The following is a 20,397-nucleotide window of genomic DNA, read 5'->3' as shown; positions in this document are numbered from 1 at the left end:
ACCACCTGTACCAGAGTGATGTCTGGTTTGTTCTCTCTCTCTTCCTATCTTTCTCATGAATAAATGAATAAATAAAATATTAAAGAAGACGGAAAAAGAAGTAGAGAGAAGGAGAGACCTCCTGCTGCCCTGATCTTCCCCCTGCAGGTGTGTGTGTGTGGGGGGGCTTGAACCTGGGTCCTTGCGTTTGCTTGGTGATGCTACTTGATATTTTTAGTCTGTGCTCGTAATGTGAAAAAGAAATTGCTAAAATTCTCTTGCATTTCATCTTCTAGAAAGTACATGGATGGGGGCCGGGCAATAGCTCAGTGGGTTAAGTGCACATGGCACAAATCGCCAAGACTGGCATTAAGGATCCTGGTTCCAGAGTCCCAGTTCAAGCCATGGCTCCCCACCTGCAGGGGCGTTGCTTCACAAATGGTGAAGCAAGTCTGCAGGTATCTATCTTTGTCTCCCCCTCTCTGTCTTCCTTTCCTCTCTCCATTTCTCTATGTCCTATCCAACAGTGACAACATCAGTAACAACAACAATAATAAACACAACAATGATAAAAAAAACAACAAGGGCCCTGGCTCCCCACCTGCAAGGGGTCACTTCAAAGGCAGTGAAGCAGGTCTGCAGGTGTCTCTCTTTCTCTCCCCCTCTCTGTCATCCTCTCCCCTCTCCATTTCTCTCTGTCCTATGCAACAAGGACGACATCAACAACAACAACAATAATAACTACAACAATAAAAAACAAGAGCAACAAAAGGGAAAATAATTATAAAAAAGAAAATCCTTAAAAAAAAACAGTGGCAACAAAAGGGTAAGAAATAGCAACAAAGATGATCTCACTCTCAGGCACAAGTTGAAAAACAAGATCAGAAAAGAAAACACAAGTAGAACCTGAACTGGAATTGGCATATTGCACCAAAGTAAGACTCTGGGTGGGTGGTGGGGAGAATATAGATCCAAGAAGGATGACAGAAGACCTATTAGGGGGTTGTATTGTTATATGGAAAACAGAAATTTTATGCATGTACAAACTATTGCATTTACTGTTGTATGTAAAACATTAATTCCTCAATAAAGAAATAAAAAAATAGCAACAACAACAAAAATATATAGAGACTACTTTTATGTGGTATTTAAGTCTAATGCATAAAATCACAACTTTATGCTTAATCATTTCGTGAATAGAAAAGAGTTCTCTTTCTTGTGAGCACTTTCTGCTTAAATAGAAGTATGGGTTAGTGTGTCATACTCTGTCACTATGAAATTTACCTTATCTACTGCTATCTATAATGGTCCTTATTTAATGCTGATGAAATCATCTCAACTTTAGCAAAAGACAGCAGTACTTTCTTTTCATTACGTCTAGTGCTATCACACTGTTAAATAAGGGAGTGCCTGCATATTTGGATGATCACCTTACATAAAATTTCAAAGTATTAATCATTTATTTGCTAGTACTAGTTACTATTAGTTCTGCGTAGAGTTTTATTAGCTTCTTTCATGCTGCTGTTTATTGATGTGTCTGATACATTTTAATTTGGCTCCTAACCTTTTTATTATCCTGAACTTTTTTGTTTTGTTATGATAAACATTTGGATCTCCTAAGCTATGTATCTACTAAGATGGTCTATGATTTTTGTCTCCAGCCGCACTCTAAAATTATTTTTCTCCTCAGAATCTTAAACCCACACTTGGTTCTCAACTTGTCGTTTTGTTAAAGTACCCTTAGTCACCAAATCGACTCTAAGTCAGAGAAATAAAATCCACTCTAAATTATCCTTGACACTTGTCGACAAGGAGAACCATGTGTAAGTGAAAGCCACCGGTTAACCATCAAACTTTTTATAAAAGAACTTCTGCTTCTACAAAAGAATGTTGAATTGATGTTTTATCATACCAAATATTTTCCTGTTTCTGTATGTCTGAGGATGCAGTAGAAAAATGACAATAGGGAGTTGGGCTATAATGCAGCGGGTTAAGTGCAGGTGGTGCAAAGCGCAAGGACTGGCCCAGTTCAAGCCCCGGCTTCCCACCTGCAGGGGAGTCACTTCACAGGTGGTGAAGCAGGTCTGCAGGTGCCTTATCTTTCTCTCCCCCTCTCTGTCTTCCCCTCCTCTCTCCACTTCTCTCTGTCCTATCCAACAATGATGACAACAATAATAACTACAACAACAATGAAAAACAACAAGGGCAACAAAAGGGAATAAATAAATAAATATTAAAAAAATATTTTAAAAAATGACAATAGATAATGAACAAGATAATAAGAGCTCCACATCACACTTGGTTGGTGATGCTTGCTTGCTCTTAAGGTTTGGAGATAAATTAACTAAGTGCAAGTAAATATATATTCATTGTAATTTTTTATGAAGTATAGCTCTCATATTTAATGTTTAATATACCACAAATTATAATCAACATGTGAAGGGAGCTCTGTGAAAACAAATGTGTATATAGGAAGTATATTCGTGATTCACAGTGGTTAAAGGGTGAAACACGAAATTGTTTTTTTCTTGATAAATGTAAAATTGTGGTGAGCTACCTGGTGGCTTCTACCCAGAAAGGATTGCTCTGGGCTGAGGCTTTCCCTTAGCGTCTCTGCATGTTTTCTCCTGACCACTCCCTGCTGTTGATTCCTCTCAGATGTCAGTCTTCTCCATGACTCGGCACCTACAACACGGTTCGCTGTATTTTGGTTTTGTCTTATTGAGTCACTTATTTGCCTTACATTTATATACTGTGTCACTGTTACGGCTGTTCAGCTTTCACAAGCTGCAGTTGGTGTTGTCTCAATGTATTTTACTCTTTCCTCCAGATTCGCTTGAGTGACCTTATAGCAGCCAGAATCTTGAGGTATTCAGACTTCGATACCTTAATATATACATGTGCTCCCGAATTTGACTTCATGGAAAAAGCGGTATGAATATTTCTTTGTTTTTTTTTCCCCTGTATAAATATAACAGCGTTTTGTTCTTTATTTTAATAGGAAACTCAGAATCTCTTTGCAGAAACACCGTCTTTATCATCTTTTGTGCTGTGACTGGCTAATCATATGGCTTTCCTTGTCTGTTTTGCTCACGTGTAAAATCAGTAAACAGTAGTCCCTACCTTTAAGAGGTTTCAGCCATGGCTTACAGGAGATAACCTGAGGAGAATGCTTAGCCGACTTTATTGTCATCCATAGTAAATAAATACCTTAAAGTTCAATTATTTTAGTAGTCAAGGTGACACGGGAGGTCTGGAACCACTCAGGAAGAAGAAAAAAAAAGTGTGTTTGTATATTCATATATGTGTATATGTGTGTGTGTGTGTGTGTATGAAGAAATTGAGCCTGTAGCCATGTGCCAACTATCCTGTAGATCATTAACTCAATTAAATGATTTGAAAAAAATTAATTCAGTTTTATTGCCCCAGATATTACCAGTAATTTTTAATAAAGTATTGCTAAGAAAGACAAGCTTGTGACCATACATCATTCTCTTATCTACCCAGCCAGTTACCATTTATTCAGAAAGTGTCCCTGACCTTTAATTACCTGTGAGACTAGAGAGAAGACTGACTTGGTTCTTGCTTTCAAGAAATACATTAGTTAGTTGCATGGTTGACCAGGCCCTGTCTCAATAATAGGTCACGGGAATTCCTTATCTTGCCTTATTTTGTTGCTTATTTATACTTACAGCAGTTACTTAGACGGGCTTTCTTCTTTATTAGAATGAGAACTTTGCAGTTGTAGAGATTAGGTTCCTGTAAATAAATTTACATTGGTATTTATATAGTGTTATATAAATAAAGGTAAACTCAAGTGAGAGGAAAAAAAACACAGACATGCCTTATTTTTTAGCTTAATAGTTTTCATTAAAATTTTTGATATTTCTTTAGTTAATTTTGATTCCTCTAGCAGAATATGAAAGTTGGTAGAAAAAACATATAAAATGAGATAGTTTTACCTTTAAGAAATGTTATTGTAGCATCCAATTTGACATAGACTATTCTCAATAATTTGTTGTATTTCAGACTCTGTTGAGATATACAAAGACATTCTTGCTTCCGGTTGTTATGATGATTACCTATTTTATCTGTAAAAAGGTATTGCATTTTTTTCATTTGCTTTTGGGTTTAAGATTAGAACTGTTATATATAATCCAGATAACTCATAATTCCACCTTTTGGTATGAATTATTCTTAAAACCTTGGTTTTTATTAAGTATTTCTTTAGGGGCTTGGAATTGGCATGCCCAGTAAGTGAAAACATTACCATGTGCAAAGACTCTGCTACAACTCTCTGGTCCCCATCTGTGGGGTGGGGAGAGGGAAGCTGCGTGAGCAGTACAGTGGTGTTGCAGGCGTTGGTTTTTTAAAAAAAATATTTTATTTATTTTACTTTTGAGAGAGATTCAGAGAGAGAAAGGTACACAGAGAGAGAACCACCAGAGCACTGCTCAGCTCTGGTTTATGTTGGTGCGGGGGATTGAACCTGGGACTTAGGAGCCTCAGGCATGAGAGTCTGTTTGCATAACCATTATGCTGTCTCCCCTGCCCCGTTTTTCTTTTTTTTTTAAATTTTTTATTTATTTGTTATTGGATAGAGACAGAGAGAAACTGATAGAGAAGGGGGAGACAGAGAGGAAGAGAGACAGAGAGATGACACCTGCAGACCTGCTTCACTGCCTGTGAAGCGACTCCCCTGCAGGTGGGGTGCCGGGGGCTTGAACCGGGATCCTAACCGGTCCTTGCACTTTGCACCACGTGCGCTTAACCTGCTGCGCTACTGCCCGACTCCCTGCAGGCATTTTTCATTCTCTCTTCCTCTCTCACCCCCTCTTTATTTTTCCCTGTCTGTAGGAGAAAGCAAAAAGAAAAGATGGTCGCTGTGAGCAGTGGAGCTGTCATGCAGGCGCTTAGTCCCAGTGTTAATCCTACTGACAAATACACATATATTCATTCATATATTACTTACCTAATATTCTATGATTTTTGTAGATAGCCATATTAGAAAATAAGACCTTTAAGTAACGTTCTTATTTTAGAAAAGAAATCAGTCACCTGTGATGCACCAAGAACTATGTTAGCATTGCGGGTATACTGACTGGGACAAGGACTGCTCTCGGCCTGGAACCATGTCTCCTACTCCAGGTCTCTTATCCTGCCCTTGATTCAGTTTCCTAGTGGCCACTTGGAAACTTTAGAATGGATAGAATGAGAATAATAATGAGTAAAAGCTGCACAAGTGTGCTTTTTTTTTTTTTTTTTTTTGGCCCCCAGGGTTATTGCCGGGGCTCGGTGCTTATACCACGAATCCACTGCTCCTGGAGACGGTTTTTTCCCCTTTTGTTGCCCTTGTTCCATCATTGTTGTGGTTATTATTATTATTATTATTGCTGCTATTGTTGGATAGGACAAAGAGAAATCAAGAGAGGAGGGGAAGACAGAGGGGGAGAGAAAGACAGACACCTGCAGACCTGCTCCACCGCCTGTGAAGCGACTCCCCTGCAGGTGGGGAGCCAGGAGCTTGAACCAAGTGTGCTTATCTACTTCCCTGGCTGATTCCTCTTGGCAGGATTTCTCCAGGGCACCTGTTTTCTATTTCATGTTGAAAGAATGGGGGAGTGGGGCATTCTTACAGGACATCAGTTAAAGGGTCTCATGTAGGAATTGATGATTCAATGAGAAGACATCCAAGACAGTAGAAAGGGGAATCAGACCTACCATTATTATTTTATTTTTATTTTTATTTTTTTACCAGAGCACTGCTCAGCTCTGGTTTATGGTGGTGCAGGAGATTGAACCTGGGACTTTAGAGCCTCAGGCATGGGAGTCTGTTTGCATAACCATTATGCTATCTACCCCTGCCCCTACTACTACTTTTTATTATGAGAGTCAGAATCTTCAACATTTTTTTTTACTTATTTATAAGAATAGGAGAGAACCAAGGAACTGCATACATTAAGAGCTACCTTTTTAAATTTGTTTAAAAATTGTTTATTCATTAGATAGAGACCATAAGAAATTGAGAGGGTCGGGGAGACAGGGAGAAAGACAGACACCTGCAGCCCTGCTTCACCATTCACAAAGCTTTCCCCCTGCAGGTAAGGACCGGGGTTCAAATCTGGATCCTCGTGCATTATAACAAGGGCACAACTAGAGCTACCTACTTTTTTCTCTGTTGCTCTGTCATGTGGCATTCGGAGATCAAACCCAGGATGCACATTCTGCTACTGAGCAATCGAGCAACCCTCCCTGCTCCAGGAACACTTTCGTATTTATTGGAGAAGTAGTTATATTTAAAGAAGTCATTTGTCTGGGACCAAGCTGCCACGAAGCTGCCCCACAGGACTAATTTTGACAGTAAAATGTATCTTTGCAGTCTGTTATGTTATTGAGTAAGGATAGCATAAAAGTTATATAATTCTCTTGAAAAGTTTCATTGACATAATTCTTTTTTTTGTTTGTTTTTGACTTAATTCTTTTTGCAGACTATACATGATGTTTTATGTGTCTTATCTGCAAACACTTATCTAAGGTAATTATACCATAGATATTTTTAAAGCACTAGTATGTATACTCAGTTACTAAATAACTTAAAGTAATATCAATTTCAAATGAATGTTGTTTTAAAGTAAATAAGCATGATTAGAAAGGGTGAGTGTGAGTGAAAATTATCAATAGATGTTTTCTTAAAAAGACGATGGTCACATTATTTTTATGGATTACTTTTCTCTGAAATTATTTAAGAGATATTTATATTTTTATTTCAAAGTATAAAATGACTTGATTTTAATTTTAATGTATCAGTAGAAATCAAGCTAAAGTTTTATTCTGGTAATTTTATAATTTTTATTTTCAGATAAAGCATAGATGTTTGTCTCTGAATGATGGTGAAATTGGTTTTCTAAATATTGTTAAAATCTTTGTTGTATCACTTTTGTTTGTTTGTTTGTTTTAGTCAAGTAATCAGAACTAAGGACCAAAATGTATGAGAAAAGTAGAACTTGATTCAAATCACACATTGCTTCAGGGAATGAAGAAAAATTCTGAGGAAAATCCCAAGCCATTTTTTTTTGACTGCATATTACATTTGTTGCACTTAATTAAGCTTTAAGACAGTTGTAGATTTGTGGATGCAAGTCTCCATGACCACTGTACCTCCTGGTGATATTTTCAGCAAGCAGTATTGTGTGTAAGACGTGAATCTGATTATCTTGTTTCCAAACTGCTGATGTTACTAGATGCACTGTACTTTTCTCTGGTCATCTAGAGCCCAGGACATGTCTGTTGATATTCTATAAATGATATATTTTGAGTTCTGAAGACTGTTTACATAAGGGATGTCTGGAGACATCTGGATGTTTACTTAGGAGTAGAGGACTGAGAATTGCATGGCAACTGTCTTCAAATATCTGGAGAAGCCAGACTTGAGGAGACCAGTAGGTAGAAGATACTTAGATCAACATAAGGAAGGCTTTGTTAGTAACTACATACCTAACAGGGAATGCTGTATTCAATGTATGCGTGTTTCCATGGGCAGAAGTGTCCTTTACTTAAAAATAATAGTAATAATAATATGTACTTTGAACAGTACACCCAGACAAAACAGTGTATTCAGAAGAGAAGCTGGAATTTTTTCCACTCTTAGAAGTATTCCAAATTAATTTTGATTCCATTATATGTATCACTGTAGAAAATATTCAAGAACTTTTGAAAACTGGAACTAGTATTATTATGTAGCTTCTTATTTTTAACAGTATTTCTTGTCACTGCTCAGAGCTTCCTCATACTTGATAATGGCCGTGTGGGATTGCTCGCCAGATGGTTTGACCGCTAGATACGTCCATATCCACACATCAGTGGGTAGTTATTTGACTTTCCTCACAGCGGTCAGCGCTATAAGTAGTGGCATCCTTGTCCACACGTTGTGCGTCTTATTTACTGCCTAGAACATTCAGTATTTAAATCAAATTTTAGCTGAAGTGGAGCTGCTTCATAACTTAGTTATTTATGTTAATGAGAGAGAGAAAGATGCAGAGAAAAGGAGAGAAAGATGAGAGGGGTAGGGGTGGGGGTGGAGAAACAGACACACTAAAGCACTGGTCAGTTTTGCTGGGGATTGAGCCTGGGTCTTCAGAGCCGCAGACATGCAGCACTATGTGTCTCCTCAACTCTACCACAACTTTTGTTTTCTTTTCTTGGGTTGTTTGAGAGGTGTCTCTACACTTACTAAAAAAGAAAGAAAGAAATTCCATTTTATTTGGAAGTTAATGGCTTACAGCACAGTCGTCTACACATGGGCTCCATTTCCCAGCTCCACATCATAAAAGTGTCTGCAAAATACTCTCACCCCCAACCTAGTACTCCACTCTCTCCCCCCTTCAAGCCCCCATCTTCCCCACTTTTCCCAGAGTTTCTTGCTTTGGTTTTCTTGACCACTGATTTATTGTTGGACATTTGGGTTACTTCCCAGTTTGGACTATTATAAATTGTGCTGCTATTGACAAAGGTGTACACAGATAGATCTCTTTGGATAACTGTTGGGTGAATAGGGTAGATCCCCGTCTAGTGTTATGAGGAACCTTGATCGTTTTCCACAGGACACTCCTCCTCAAAAGAAAAAAAAAAAATCTGTGGTTCTGTCTGTACTCTAACTTCTTTATTTCTCACTTTCTTATTTTGGCTACCTTTGCTTTTCAATAGCAAAATCTATATTAAATAGCTTATATATTCTCGTGGAGGGGGTGTCTGGGAGGAAGTGCACCTGGTTAAGTGCCCAGGTTACCATGCTCACAGTCCTGGGCTCCAGCCCTCACTCCTCTCCTGCAGGAAGGAAGCTTCAGGAGCAGTGAAGCAAGTACTGCAGGTGTCTCTCTGTCTCTCTCTTCTCTTCTGTCTCCCCTGCCTTCTCAGTTTCTCTCTGTTCTATCAAATAAAGGGGGGAGGGGAAGAAAAATGACCATCAGGAGTGGTGGATTTGTCATGACACTGAACCCCAACAATAACCCTGGTGGCAATAAATAAATATTTAAAAGAAAGCTTATGCTTTCTGTAAAATTCTGTGAAATTTAGGTTGTTTTTTTTTTCAAATAAATCAGAGCTATCCAACTTTTCCATTGTAACAGCAAAATAGGTTATCTCACACTCTTGAATGAATTTAATATATACCCTATAAGGACAAATAAAATCTGGACTATTCACACTGTATTCCCGACACAGTGCCTAGAAGGCAACTGGTGTGCCAGACAAGTGAAGTAGATTTGAGACATAAGTATTTCATAAATGTGTTAGGTAACTCTCCAGGTACAAAAACATATATGTGTTTTATGTATGATATCTCTTTTAGAAATTTATCCTAAAGAAATATTCGGACATGCTGACAGAGTTTTCTGTACATGGGTTTTCAAGTTATTTATAGTTGTGAAAAATAAAAGAGACTCAAAAATTCATCACTATTCTAAAGTATTATATATATTCTGTATATCATTGAATATTTAATCAAATATATTTTTGTTAATTCAGCCTTTTGGAGATAGAATTGCTGGCTATCAAAGAGATTTCTTTTATAAAAATTTAAAGAATGGCCTTTTTAATAAAACTTAAATGGGGTGACTATAAATGATGCCTTTTAAGTTGCTATGATTTCTAGTGATATAGCTAATATTTCATTTATATTCTGTACTTTATAGAGGATTATTTTTTAAGAACAAAATACATCTTTAATTTTATGTAATTGTAGTATACTGGACATTCAATAAACAGGGACCTTTTTTGCTTGTTTTATTCCAGAAAGCATCTCCTTGAACATGGTGAGGTAAAGCTTTCATTTTTAATACCTGGTAAATGTAACAGTGTTTTACTGCACCCTTTTTCTTGAGAGCTTGTTTGGAGGTTCTAGCATGGGAGCACAGCTGCTCATATACCCTGGACAGAAGACCAGTCCACCTTTATTCAGGGAAGGCCGTCCTTTTACACTGAGCGAGTGCGCAGCTTCCAGAGGGAGGGACGCACATGGAGTGGTGAGGGAGGGTGGGAGGGGACGCCCGCCTAGCCAGCCAGATCAGCGAGTCAACCCTGGCAATCAATGGGGTGACAGATGTCGCCGCCAGATCGTCCTCACATCCACTGCACCCTTTTTCTAACAGCATGAATTCATATTTATCAGCCTTACAAATGAAAATGGTAAATTTGACATTTGATTTATTAGAATATAAGTGTGTTATTAGAACATGACTATTTAGGTGTTTGTTACTTTGGGTTGCGTTATTTGTTCATTGACCTCATCTGTTTCTTAGTGAGGAATTGGTTGCCATTTTATGAATAAAGTTTTGCTTGAAACATTGGCTCGATACACTTCGGCTTGATAAAACTGAAAATACTCGGAGCCAGGTGGTGGCACATACAGTCTGCAAGGACCAGGGTTGGAGCCCCAGGTCCTCACCTGGAGTCAAACGTTGCAAGTGGTGAAGCAAGGCTGCAGGTGTCACTCTGTCGCTTTCTTCTCTATCTCCCCCTCCTTTCTCAATTTCTCTCTGTCTCTATCCAATTAATAAAGATAATTAAAAAATTAACAAGTTAAAAAATAAAACTGAGGTACTAATCAGTACAAACATCTGAATAATTCCAATACATGCAAAATAAGCTAGTTTATGGTTTTTTATGAGTTTCTTAATGGTTGAGTTACATAAAAATTGATGACATAGATCTTCTTTTTTTTTTTTAATTTTCAAGGCTTATTTCCTTGCTTTGCACAGGTCATGCTCAAATACCACTGTTTAAATTTTATTTACTAGACAGAGACAGACAGAAACCAGAGGGAAGCAGGGGCGCTAGAGAGGGAGTGAGAAAGACACACCTGCAGCCCTGCTTCACCTCTTGGGAAGCTTTCCTCCGGCAGGTGGGGAGCCGGGGCTTGAACCTGGACCCTTATGCATTATTGTGACATCTGCAACATGGCCAGACACCCCCTTTTCATTGAGGTGCCCTCCCCAAGTGATTCTATTTGTTGTTGCAACACCCACTTGTGACCTCAGTCCACTTCCTGCTCCCCCACTCTCCTTTCCCCAGTCCATTTGCTTCTGAAGCCTCACATACGCCACTTCCCACTAAGCCATGCTATGGATATACATATTTGCTTATCTTTGCTCGCTCAGCATAAACTGAACAACTTCAGAAATGGCTCACTGTAATCCAAGAAGTCCCCATAGCAGACAGAAGCACACAGAAAGCATGTGGTAAATCCGCATTGAGTGGATGTTAAATCTTACTCAATTAAGAGACACTTGTCCTAATGAACTATCTGGTCTTAGTAATACGTCACGTCTATTAATTTAATATGTATAATGACACTGTCATTTTGTTTGTGTTTTGTAGCTGATCTTTCACACACTGCAGCTGGTCGCATTTACTATCCTAGCCATTTTGATTTTGAAACTGAAGCTGTTTTTGACACCTCACATGTGCATTATGGCTTCCTTGATCTGTTCCCGACGGGTAAGGTGCTTGCTGCTTCTTGTGTGACTACACTATGACAGCTGTAGCAGGTGGAGGGTACTTGCCATGGCTTTGCTGAGTAATCCAAAGCATAAAAGCAGCTGATTTTTAAAATAAAATATTTAAAATGTTAATTATGCACTATAAATTTAAAAAGCAACTCCCAAGTGCTTTGGAAAGTATTTGATTTTTTTTTTTTTTGCCTCCAGGGTTACTGCTGGGGCTCAGTGCCTGCACCATGAATCCACTGCTCCTGGAGGCCATTCCCCCCCCCCTTTTGTTGCCCTTGTTGTTGTAGCCTTGTTGTGGTTATTATCATTATTGTCGATGCCGTTCATTGTTGGGTAGGACAGAGAGAAATGGAGAGAGGAGGGGAATACAGAGAGAGGGAGAGAAAGACACCTGCAGACCTGCTTCACCGCCTGTGAAGCGACTCCCCTGCAGGTGGGGAGCCGGGGGCTCAAACTGGGATCCTTACGCCGGTCCTTGCGCTTTGCGCCATATGAGCTTAACCAACTGCGCTACTGCCTGACTCCCGTATTTGATGTTTTAAGTAACATTTCTCTGATGACTGACTGGTAAGGCATGCTTTCCTCACTGTTAATGCCCTATCCACAAACGTACTTTTTAATTTATAAAATAAAAATGTCGACAAGACCAGAGGGTAAGAAGGATACAGTTCTACACAGCCCCCACCACCAGAGTTCTGTGTCCCATCTCCTCTATTAGAAGCTTCCCTATTCTTTATCCCTGTGGCATTATGGCTCCAGGAACATTATGGGGAGCAGAAGGTGGAAGGTCTGGCTTCTGTAACTGGTTCTCTACTGAACATGGGCATTGGCAGGTTGATCCATAACCCCAACCTGTTTCTGTCTTTCCATAATGGCTGGAAAAGCATTAAGATATAAAGCAGAACAAATTGTTTAATAATCAGGAACCTAAAGGCAAGAATATAGCAGATGAGATGATTTGTGCTCTCCATTTTGGAAAAAGCTAGTAGGTCTACTTTAGGTCTATTCCAAAGGGCCCATGACTTTACTAATTTTTGCCTGAGCCCAATAACAACTAACATGCAGGTGGGCCAAATGGTGTTATTTGGGGAGATGGTGTCAGAGTTGGAAATAACATAGTACTTTTTAATGGATTTTGGGCCCGTGCAAGAGATTATCACTGTTACTTTCTCCTTCTCCTTCTTCTTCTTATCATTATCATTATTGTCATTATTATTATATTTTTAACAGAGCACTGCTCAGCTCTGGCTGGTGGTGATGTGAGGGATTGCACCTGTGACATTGGAGCCTCAGGCATGAGAGTCTTTGCATAATCGTTATGCTATCTACCCTCCATGCAGTATAAGAGATTCTGACCCATCAGAACTATCCTGAACCTTTATTATTAGAGTAGATGCATTGTACTTGTGCCTTTTGGCTCTTAGTTCTTGGCAATAGTTCTGAGGTATCATTACAGTGTTTAATATACTAAAAAGTTAGACAAAGGGGGCCTGGTAGTAGCGTAGCAGGTTAAGTGCACATGGTGCAAAGACTGGCATAAAGATCCCGGTTTGAGCCTCCAGCTCCCCATCTGCAAGGGAGTCACTTCACAAGCAGTGAAGCAGGTCTGCAGGTGTCTATCTTTCTCTTCCCTCCTCTCTCAATTTCTCTCTGTCTTATCCAACAACAACAACAGCAATACCAACAATCACAGTAACAAGAACAACAAAATGGGAAAAAAATGACCTCCAGGAGAAGTGGATTCGTAGTGCAGGCAATGAGCCCCAGTGATAACCCTGGAGGCAAAAAAAAAAAAAAGAATAAAAGGGGAGTCAGTGGTAGCACACCTGGTTGAGTGCATGTTATATAATGTGCAAGGATCTGGGTTTGACCCTCCCCCGTCCCCACCTGCAGGGGGAAAGCTTTGCAAGCAGAGAAGCAGTGCTGCAGGTGTCTCTGTCTCTCTCCCTCTCTATCACCCTCGGCCTTCTTGATTTCTGGCTGTCTCTATCGATAAATAAATAAAGGTAATAATAATTAAAAAGAAGTTAGACAAAGTAGCTTGTACTTCTAGAAATACCTTGTTTAATTTTTATTACAGTGTCTTATATTAAAATGCCATGATTATTTTTCTGAGAAGATTATACAAACTTGTGGGGTTCCTTCACTTATTCAGTATATCCATAAAAGCAGACAAGATACTAAAGGACTTAGTTATAGATTGCTTCAAAAGTTTGATTTGCTCATCTTAACCCTAGTTATTAACAAATTGGTGGTGGGAGGATCAGCTCTTCTTTACTGTTTTTTTGAGACAAAAGAAAACCCCATCTCTAGCTGGATTCACTAGTGCCAAAGTGTTGATAGTTTCTGTTTTTAAACACTAGGCAATGACATTTCTGAATAATATTAGTGTATTGTTATCAAATTAGTTGAAATTTTGTTATCGACACTATAGCACTCTTCATAAAACTCCTAAATATTTTTTTTACTCCAGCTCTTTGGATGGCTTTTTAACAAAATTCGTTTTGAGAACTTAATCTTTGGCATCTTAACAGTGATGTCAATACAAGGGTGTGCAAATCTCCATTATCAGTGGAGCATCATAGGAGAATTTAATAATCTGCCTCAGGAAGAACTGATACAATGGATCAAGTACAACACCAGACCAGGTATGTCACAGTCAAGCTCTGTGTCCGACTAGTCGTCATCTCATGCCTGCGTGTATGTAGATTCAAAACACACACGGCCATGTATACCCAGGTGTATGTCTTTATATAACAGTGCTTCATCACGAATCTGCCTGGTCTGTTTAGTCAGAAGTTTTTAGCTCATTCTGTACTGACTTTTCCCCCTTAGCAGTACAGAGTAGACACTCCCTTCCTCTTTCCTTCCGTCTCTTTGGCTCCGTTGCGTTGGCTAGCAGCCAGGGAGTTTGCCTCACCTGCATTGAGCAGGACATAAATGCGGGACAACCCCTGTTCCTCTCTGGCAGTACCTATTCTGGAGCCATGCTCTGAAACCGCCCTCTCTCTTAAACAAACGAATAATTTCGAATGCAGTAGCTGTTTTTATCTTTCCTTCTGTTTCATTCCAGTGTTGGGCCGCTGCTGATGTGAGAACCTATGTCTGGTGATTGATCTTTTTAGTTCATTTAGTCAGGTGTGCCACCACCCAGCCCTTTAGTTTTCAACTTCTGGTTTTGTTTTATTGTTTATTTGTTTATTGGATAGAAACAAGCTGAGAGGGATGGGGAATGTGGAGCAGGGGAGGGAGAGACACCTGCAGCACTGTTTCACCACTCATGAAGCATATGTCCTAAAGGTGGTGAACTGGGGGCTTGAACCCAGGTCCTTGCACATTGCAACGTGTGCTCAACCATGTGTGCCAGCCACCACCTGACACTGATTTCTTCCTTTAAAAAACAAAACCAAAATTAATTGGAGGGGGGAGCGTTAATGCTTTGCAGTGGATTCATTGATGTATGCACGCAATCTATTATCTACCAGGTCCCCAAAGTTTTCTCTCTCTCTTCCCTGACCCTCTTTCCCCAAAATCCTTTGCTTTGGTGCAATACACCATTTCCAGTCCATGTTTCACTTTGTGCTAACTCTTCTTTCTCTACTTTGTTAAGTCCCTCTAATAAATGAGATCATTTGGTATTTGTCCTTCTCTTTTTGGCTTATCTCACTCAACACGATGTCCTCAAGTTTCATCCAAGAGGATGCAAAGGAGACAACCTCATCATTTTTTAATAGCTGAGTAATATTCCTTTGTGTATATATACCATAAATTTTTAGCCACTCATCTGATGTTGGACATCTGGGTTGCTTTCAGGTTCTGGCAATTACAGATTGTGCTGCTATGAACATAGGTAGACACAGATCTCTTCTGATACGTGTTTCTGTTTCCTTTGGGTAAATCCCCAGGAGAGGAATTGCTGGGCCGTTCTTAGTGCCTCAGTAAGTCTGCAAATTGCTTTCCACAATGGTTGGACCATTGTACACTCCCACCAGCAGTGAAGAGTTGTCCCCCTTTTTCTCCGTATCCTCTCCAACATTTGTCATTTCTGTCCTTTCTGATGAATGACATTCTCACAGATGTAAAGTAGTATCACGTGGTTGTCTTTATTTGCATTTCTCTGATGATCAGTGACTTTGAGCACCTTCATATAAATATATATTGACCTTCTGAATCTCTTCCTCAGTGAAATTTCTGACCATGTCCTTAGTTACTGAAGTCTTTATATGTTTTGCTTATTAGCCCTTTGTCTGATGCGTGTTGTGTGAAGATCTTCTCCCATGCCGTTGGGGGTCTTTCTGTGTGGGTGGTGGTGTCCTTTGCTGTGCAGAAGCTTTTCATTTTGGTGTACCACCATTGCTTTATTTTCACTTTTATTTTCTCTGCTGTTTGATTTGAATCCTTGAAGGCTTTTTTTTTTTTTTTTGGATTCATAGGCCATGAAGTGTTCTGTCAATCTTTTCTTCCTCTTCCTCCTTCTCCTCATCCTCTTTTAAGAGTCTGCAATTAGAAAAGAATTTTATTTTAGAAAATGTGGAAAAGCAGACATATGAAACACCTACATTATCCACAGACGCTTTCTGCTATGTATTTGATAGTTGCGACATTGCACAAAGATGCTCGGTTGAGATGACAACTAGGAACTGAAATTCAGCCTAACATGTCGTGTGTAGTTACTCTGTCAAGTTAGAAGGTATATGTTTTCCTAAAACATATAAACTAAGCAGTTAACTAAGTTAAGGTGCCATATATACGTAGGATAAAATCTTAGTCTTTCCCTAAAATCTTAGTCTTTCCCACACACTTATATAGTGTTTCTCCTTGGTGTTTCTAGCTATTTCTGAACAGAAGAGCTAGTTTCTTCTGTTTGACATTGGCCATGGACTTTGGATTTTTCCAAAATCAGGTTTTTCAAACTTACCCCACCATCCCCGTTAGTAGGGTTAAGGCTTGGACTTGTCTTGGACTTTGCTGAATATTTAGCAACACTTCTTACTCTCTCTCTCTCTCTCTCTCTCTCTCTCTCTCTCTCTCTCTTTGCCAGCTACCAATAGACTCCTGTTCTCATTCCATTGTAGGGTCAGCCAAAAATAACTCCTGGAATCAAGTAAAAAATGTCCATAGGAAACAGATTTACCCTTGCTTGAAAATCTAGCTTAAGCATTTTTCATAGTGAATCATGAAAACAGTTATGACCTCCATCTGCGTGAGGGAAACGTTACATGCGGCGGAGCAGTGCTGCAGCTACCCCTCTTTTCTCTCTCCCTCTTTCCCCCACTCCTCTCTGTTACTCACTGTACCAATCAAAAAAGAAAGGGGAAAGAGACAACCAGGAGTGGCCTAGAAATAACCCTAAGAGCATAAATAAACACCAAATAAATATTTGTTCTTTTTTGTTTCCTAAGAGACAAAATGGATAGTAGATTTTGATACATCCCTAAGCATACCTAAAAGGCAGTAAATTTATACATACTGTAGATCCTAAAGTATGACTTAGCAAGTACTGAAATGATTTGATGAAGTATATAAATCATATAAAGTCAACAAAAACTAAAAATCTTAATTGTGTATATTTATAGATGGTTTGAGGAAAGACAATAGTTCACAATCTACAAAAGATATTTTAAAAGAAGTACCATAAGAGTTGTCCTTTATAGCTGTCTCTCAGTCCCTATCATTTTGAACTGGAACAAGAGCTGACTTTTTCCTGTTTATTTTGGCCTCTCTTGTGTCTTAGCCTCCTCTTGGCATAGTGTTTGAGTATGGCAGGAAGCTGGAGTGAGGTGGCAGGTGGTAGGTCCTGACACTTCCTACCTGTGCAGTATTAATCAGGCCACTTAATTTCATTGTCAACCAACATCCTTATCTACAAAAGATGAAGAGCATAAAACACATCTCCTGAATTAAATGCAAATTAAAGAGTCTAATGATCATAAAATATTGTCACAATTCCTGCCAAGACAAGGGATGGCGAAAGTTGGCTATTTAGTAGACAGTAGAAGATGATGGAATAAAAAGAATGATGTCATTTTTAAAAAACTAAACTCATTTCCATTTTGCAACAAAATACTGTATATACAGCGTTCAGCTTTTAAAAAAAATTCAACACCGTGGAATATCATCTTGTTTTTCAGATGCTGTTTTTGCAGGCGCCATGCCTACAATGGCAAGTGTGAAGCTTTCTACTCACCATCCTATTGTGAACCACCCGCATTATGAGGATGCAGACTTGAGGTTGGTAGCTGACCGGACACTTCAGCCAGGCATATTTCACAACTTATACTGACTCTTAGGAATAAGGATACGCCTTTACATGCATGCATGCACGCACACGTGTGTGCACAATTCACATTATTTTAAGCTCTGGTATATGCACAATATAAGTAAGGATGCAGAAAACAATTCCTGCTGTTTGAGATCATATGTGTCAGTGCTTCACCCAGTGGACATTAAGATTTTAATTTGCGGGAGTCCATCAGTAGCACAACGGGTTAAGCACAGGTGGCGCAAAGCGCAAGGACCAGCGTAAGGATCTTGGTTCGAGCCCCAGCTCCCCACTTGCAGGGGAGTCGCTTCACAAGCAGTGAAGCAGGTCTGCAGGTGTCTATCTTTTTCTCCCCCTCTGTCTTCCCCTCCTCTCTCCATTTCTGTCCTATCCAACAACGATGACATCAATAACTACAACAATAAAACAAGAGCAACAAAAGGGAATAGATAAATATTTCAAAAAATTTTTTAATTTGCTAGCCAAATTTCTTTAGTCCATTCTATTGTAATTTATCTTTTAAAACATGTAACCTTTTGCTTGAATTTGAAGGGCTCGGACAAAGATAGTTTATTCCACATATAGTCGAAAATCCGCCAAAGAAGTCAGAGATAAATTGTTGGAGTTGCACGTGAATTATTACGTTCTAGAAGAGGCGTGGTGCGTTGTGAGATCTAAGTGAGTAGGAGACTTGTGCTGTCTTACATGATGTATTGCTAAAGGCTAATTGTCTTGATGACAGTACATCTGGTTTTTGAAGAAATTTTATTTAAAAAAGAAATAATAAAAATTAGACCCCTAGGGAACTAGAGAGGTAGCTCACTCTGTAGGGTATATCTTCACCACACACACAGCTCAGATTTGAACACTGGCATCAGATGGAAGAGGCCACAGTGCTGGAGGAGACTGACTCTGTGGTGTCTCTCCATTTCTCTCTTTGTTTCTCTTCTAGCCTTGTTGTCTGAATGAAAAGTCATCTAGGCGTAGTTAAATAATAAATGGGTGCATTTCCAGCTCAGAAAAGAAATTGACATCATGTTTTATTTAGGCCGATCTCATCTAGGAAAGTAAAATTACGTATACTATCATGTAGGTAGAGTCCATTTTTGTAGATAGATGAATTTTATATATACCATATGATACTAGGAACATATTGATTCTTCACATTATCTTTAGTATAGTTTTAATCATAGTTTTACGATAATTTTATTGATAATTCTATTTATTTGATATCTCCTCCCCCCCTTTTTTTTCCTTGTATGCCTCTAAGAGTGTGTCAATTTCTTTACCCTTTTGAAGAACTGTGCTTAGTTTCATTGATCTAATGTTGTTTTGGTTTACTAATTTGTTTATTCTTTTGTCATTTTATTGGTGGGTTAATGGCTTACAGCACAGTTGCACCAAAGTAAAAGACTCTGTGGTTGGGGTGGGGCGAGTGTTCAGGTCCTGGAACGTGATGGAAAAGGAGGACTTGGGGGGGGGGGTTAGAGTGTTATGTGGAAAACTGAGAAATGCTACACGTGTACCAACTACTGTAGTTTACTGTGGACTGTAAACCATTAATCCCCCCAATGAAGAAAAAAGTGTAAAAAAAATTTTGGTTCATTGATATTTAGTGAAATTACGGAGGAAATGTTACTGTAGGAAATTACTGGAGGAAACGTTAGTAGCATTGGTATGTGAACTTAGTACCAGAAATAAAGAAAATTAAGATGGAAAAAAAAATCCAAAACCTTTGTAAAAATACTGCCCAAAATATCTGAACTTTGTAAATCAGTAACTTCGATATCTGAGAAGTTTAACAAAGACAGTGAGGACAAACCCTAGGTAAAAACATGGCAAGACACAACACAGACTGACCAACAATGGAGACTTGTCTCACATTTGGGTCATGATCTTATGTAGAAATATGTGTGTTTATATTTCATTTTGAAAATATTTGTGAATGCATCCTTGTTTATGTCTCATTATAAAAAAAAAATCCAACAAGGATATTTCATTGTATTCTTTATAAATGCTGACGGTCTTAATAATGCTTGAAGAATTGTAGTGTATTCAGTGGTCTCCAACACTCTAGGTGGCACTCTTAAATATGCATGTTTTTCCTTCCATATGGGTATTTTAAATAGCTGTCTCTGTACCTGTTTTCTCCAGGCCCGGTTGTAGTATGCTTGAAATTTGGGACGTGGAAGACCCTTCCAATGCAGCGAATCCCCCCCTGTGCAGCATGTTACTCAGTGACGCCAGGCCTTACTTCACCACAGTGTTTCAGAACAGCTTGTACAGAGTATTGAAGGTCAACTGAAAATGAGCAGCGGCTGCAAACAAGTGCACAGAAAGCAATCGCTTTGGGCTTTACATTCATAAGAGATCTTTACAAAGATAATAAAATGATTTTAAGTTTTGCTGATTACTGTATAAGGTAAATCACTTCGTTGTTTTCCATTAAAAGTCAGTCTTGTAAGCTTCTCATATAAACGATTAAATCATTTTTTATATTACACAACCAAATGTTCATTTTGAGTTTTGCGGAAAATGTGTAGAAAAGAACAGTAAAGTCAAAGATGTGTTAGTTCTTTTGTATCCGACTAAGAATTGCTTCCAATTTCCTCTAGTGCCAGAATGTACCAACCTGAACTCTACAAACCACTT

The 20,397-nt window shown here is 38.9% G+C and overlaps 1 protein-coding gene across 1 annotated transcript in view; it reads left to right on the top strand.

Annotated features, from left to right (window-relative positions):
• The window catches only part of DPY19L2 (dpy-19 like 2), a 77,348-nt gene extending 57,193 nt beyond the window's left edge, over nt 1-20,155 (top strand). Inside the window, exons 14-22 of the mRNA XM_007523397.3 lie at nt 2,810-2,911; nt 4,009-4,080; nt 6,468-6,514; nt 9,769-9,793; nt 11,353-11,472; nt 13,957-14,131; nt 17,615-17,714; nt 18,298-18,423; nt 19,900-20,155. Coding sequence (XP_007523459.2) covers nt 2,810-2,911; nt 4,009-4,080; nt 6,468-6,514; nt 9,769-9,793; nt 11,353-11,472; nt 13,957-14,131; nt 17,615-17,714; nt 18,298-18,423; nt 19,900-20,050 — 918 coding nt within the window. The 3' untranslated portion in view covers nt 20,051-20,155. The remainder of the gene's footprint in view (nt 1-2,809; nt 2,912-4,008; nt 4,081-6,467; nt 6,515-9,768; nt 9,794-11,352; nt 11,473-13,956; nt 14,132-17,614; nt 17,715-18,297; nt 18,424-19,899) is intronic.
• Nucleotides 20,156-20,397: the final 242 nt, after the last annotated feature.

Source organism: Erinaceus europaeus, chromosome 8 (assembly GCF_950295315.1).
Source record: "Erinaceus europaeus chromosome 8, mEriEur2.1, whole genome shotgun sequence".
Taxonomy (NCBI): domain Eukaryota; kingdom Metazoa; phylum Chordata; class Mammalia; order Eulipotyphla; family Erinaceidae; genus Erinaceus; species Erinaceus europaeus.
The sequence above is the reverse complement of the archived record's forward strand: the minus strand, read 5'-3'. Positions and strand labels throughout refer to the sequence as shown.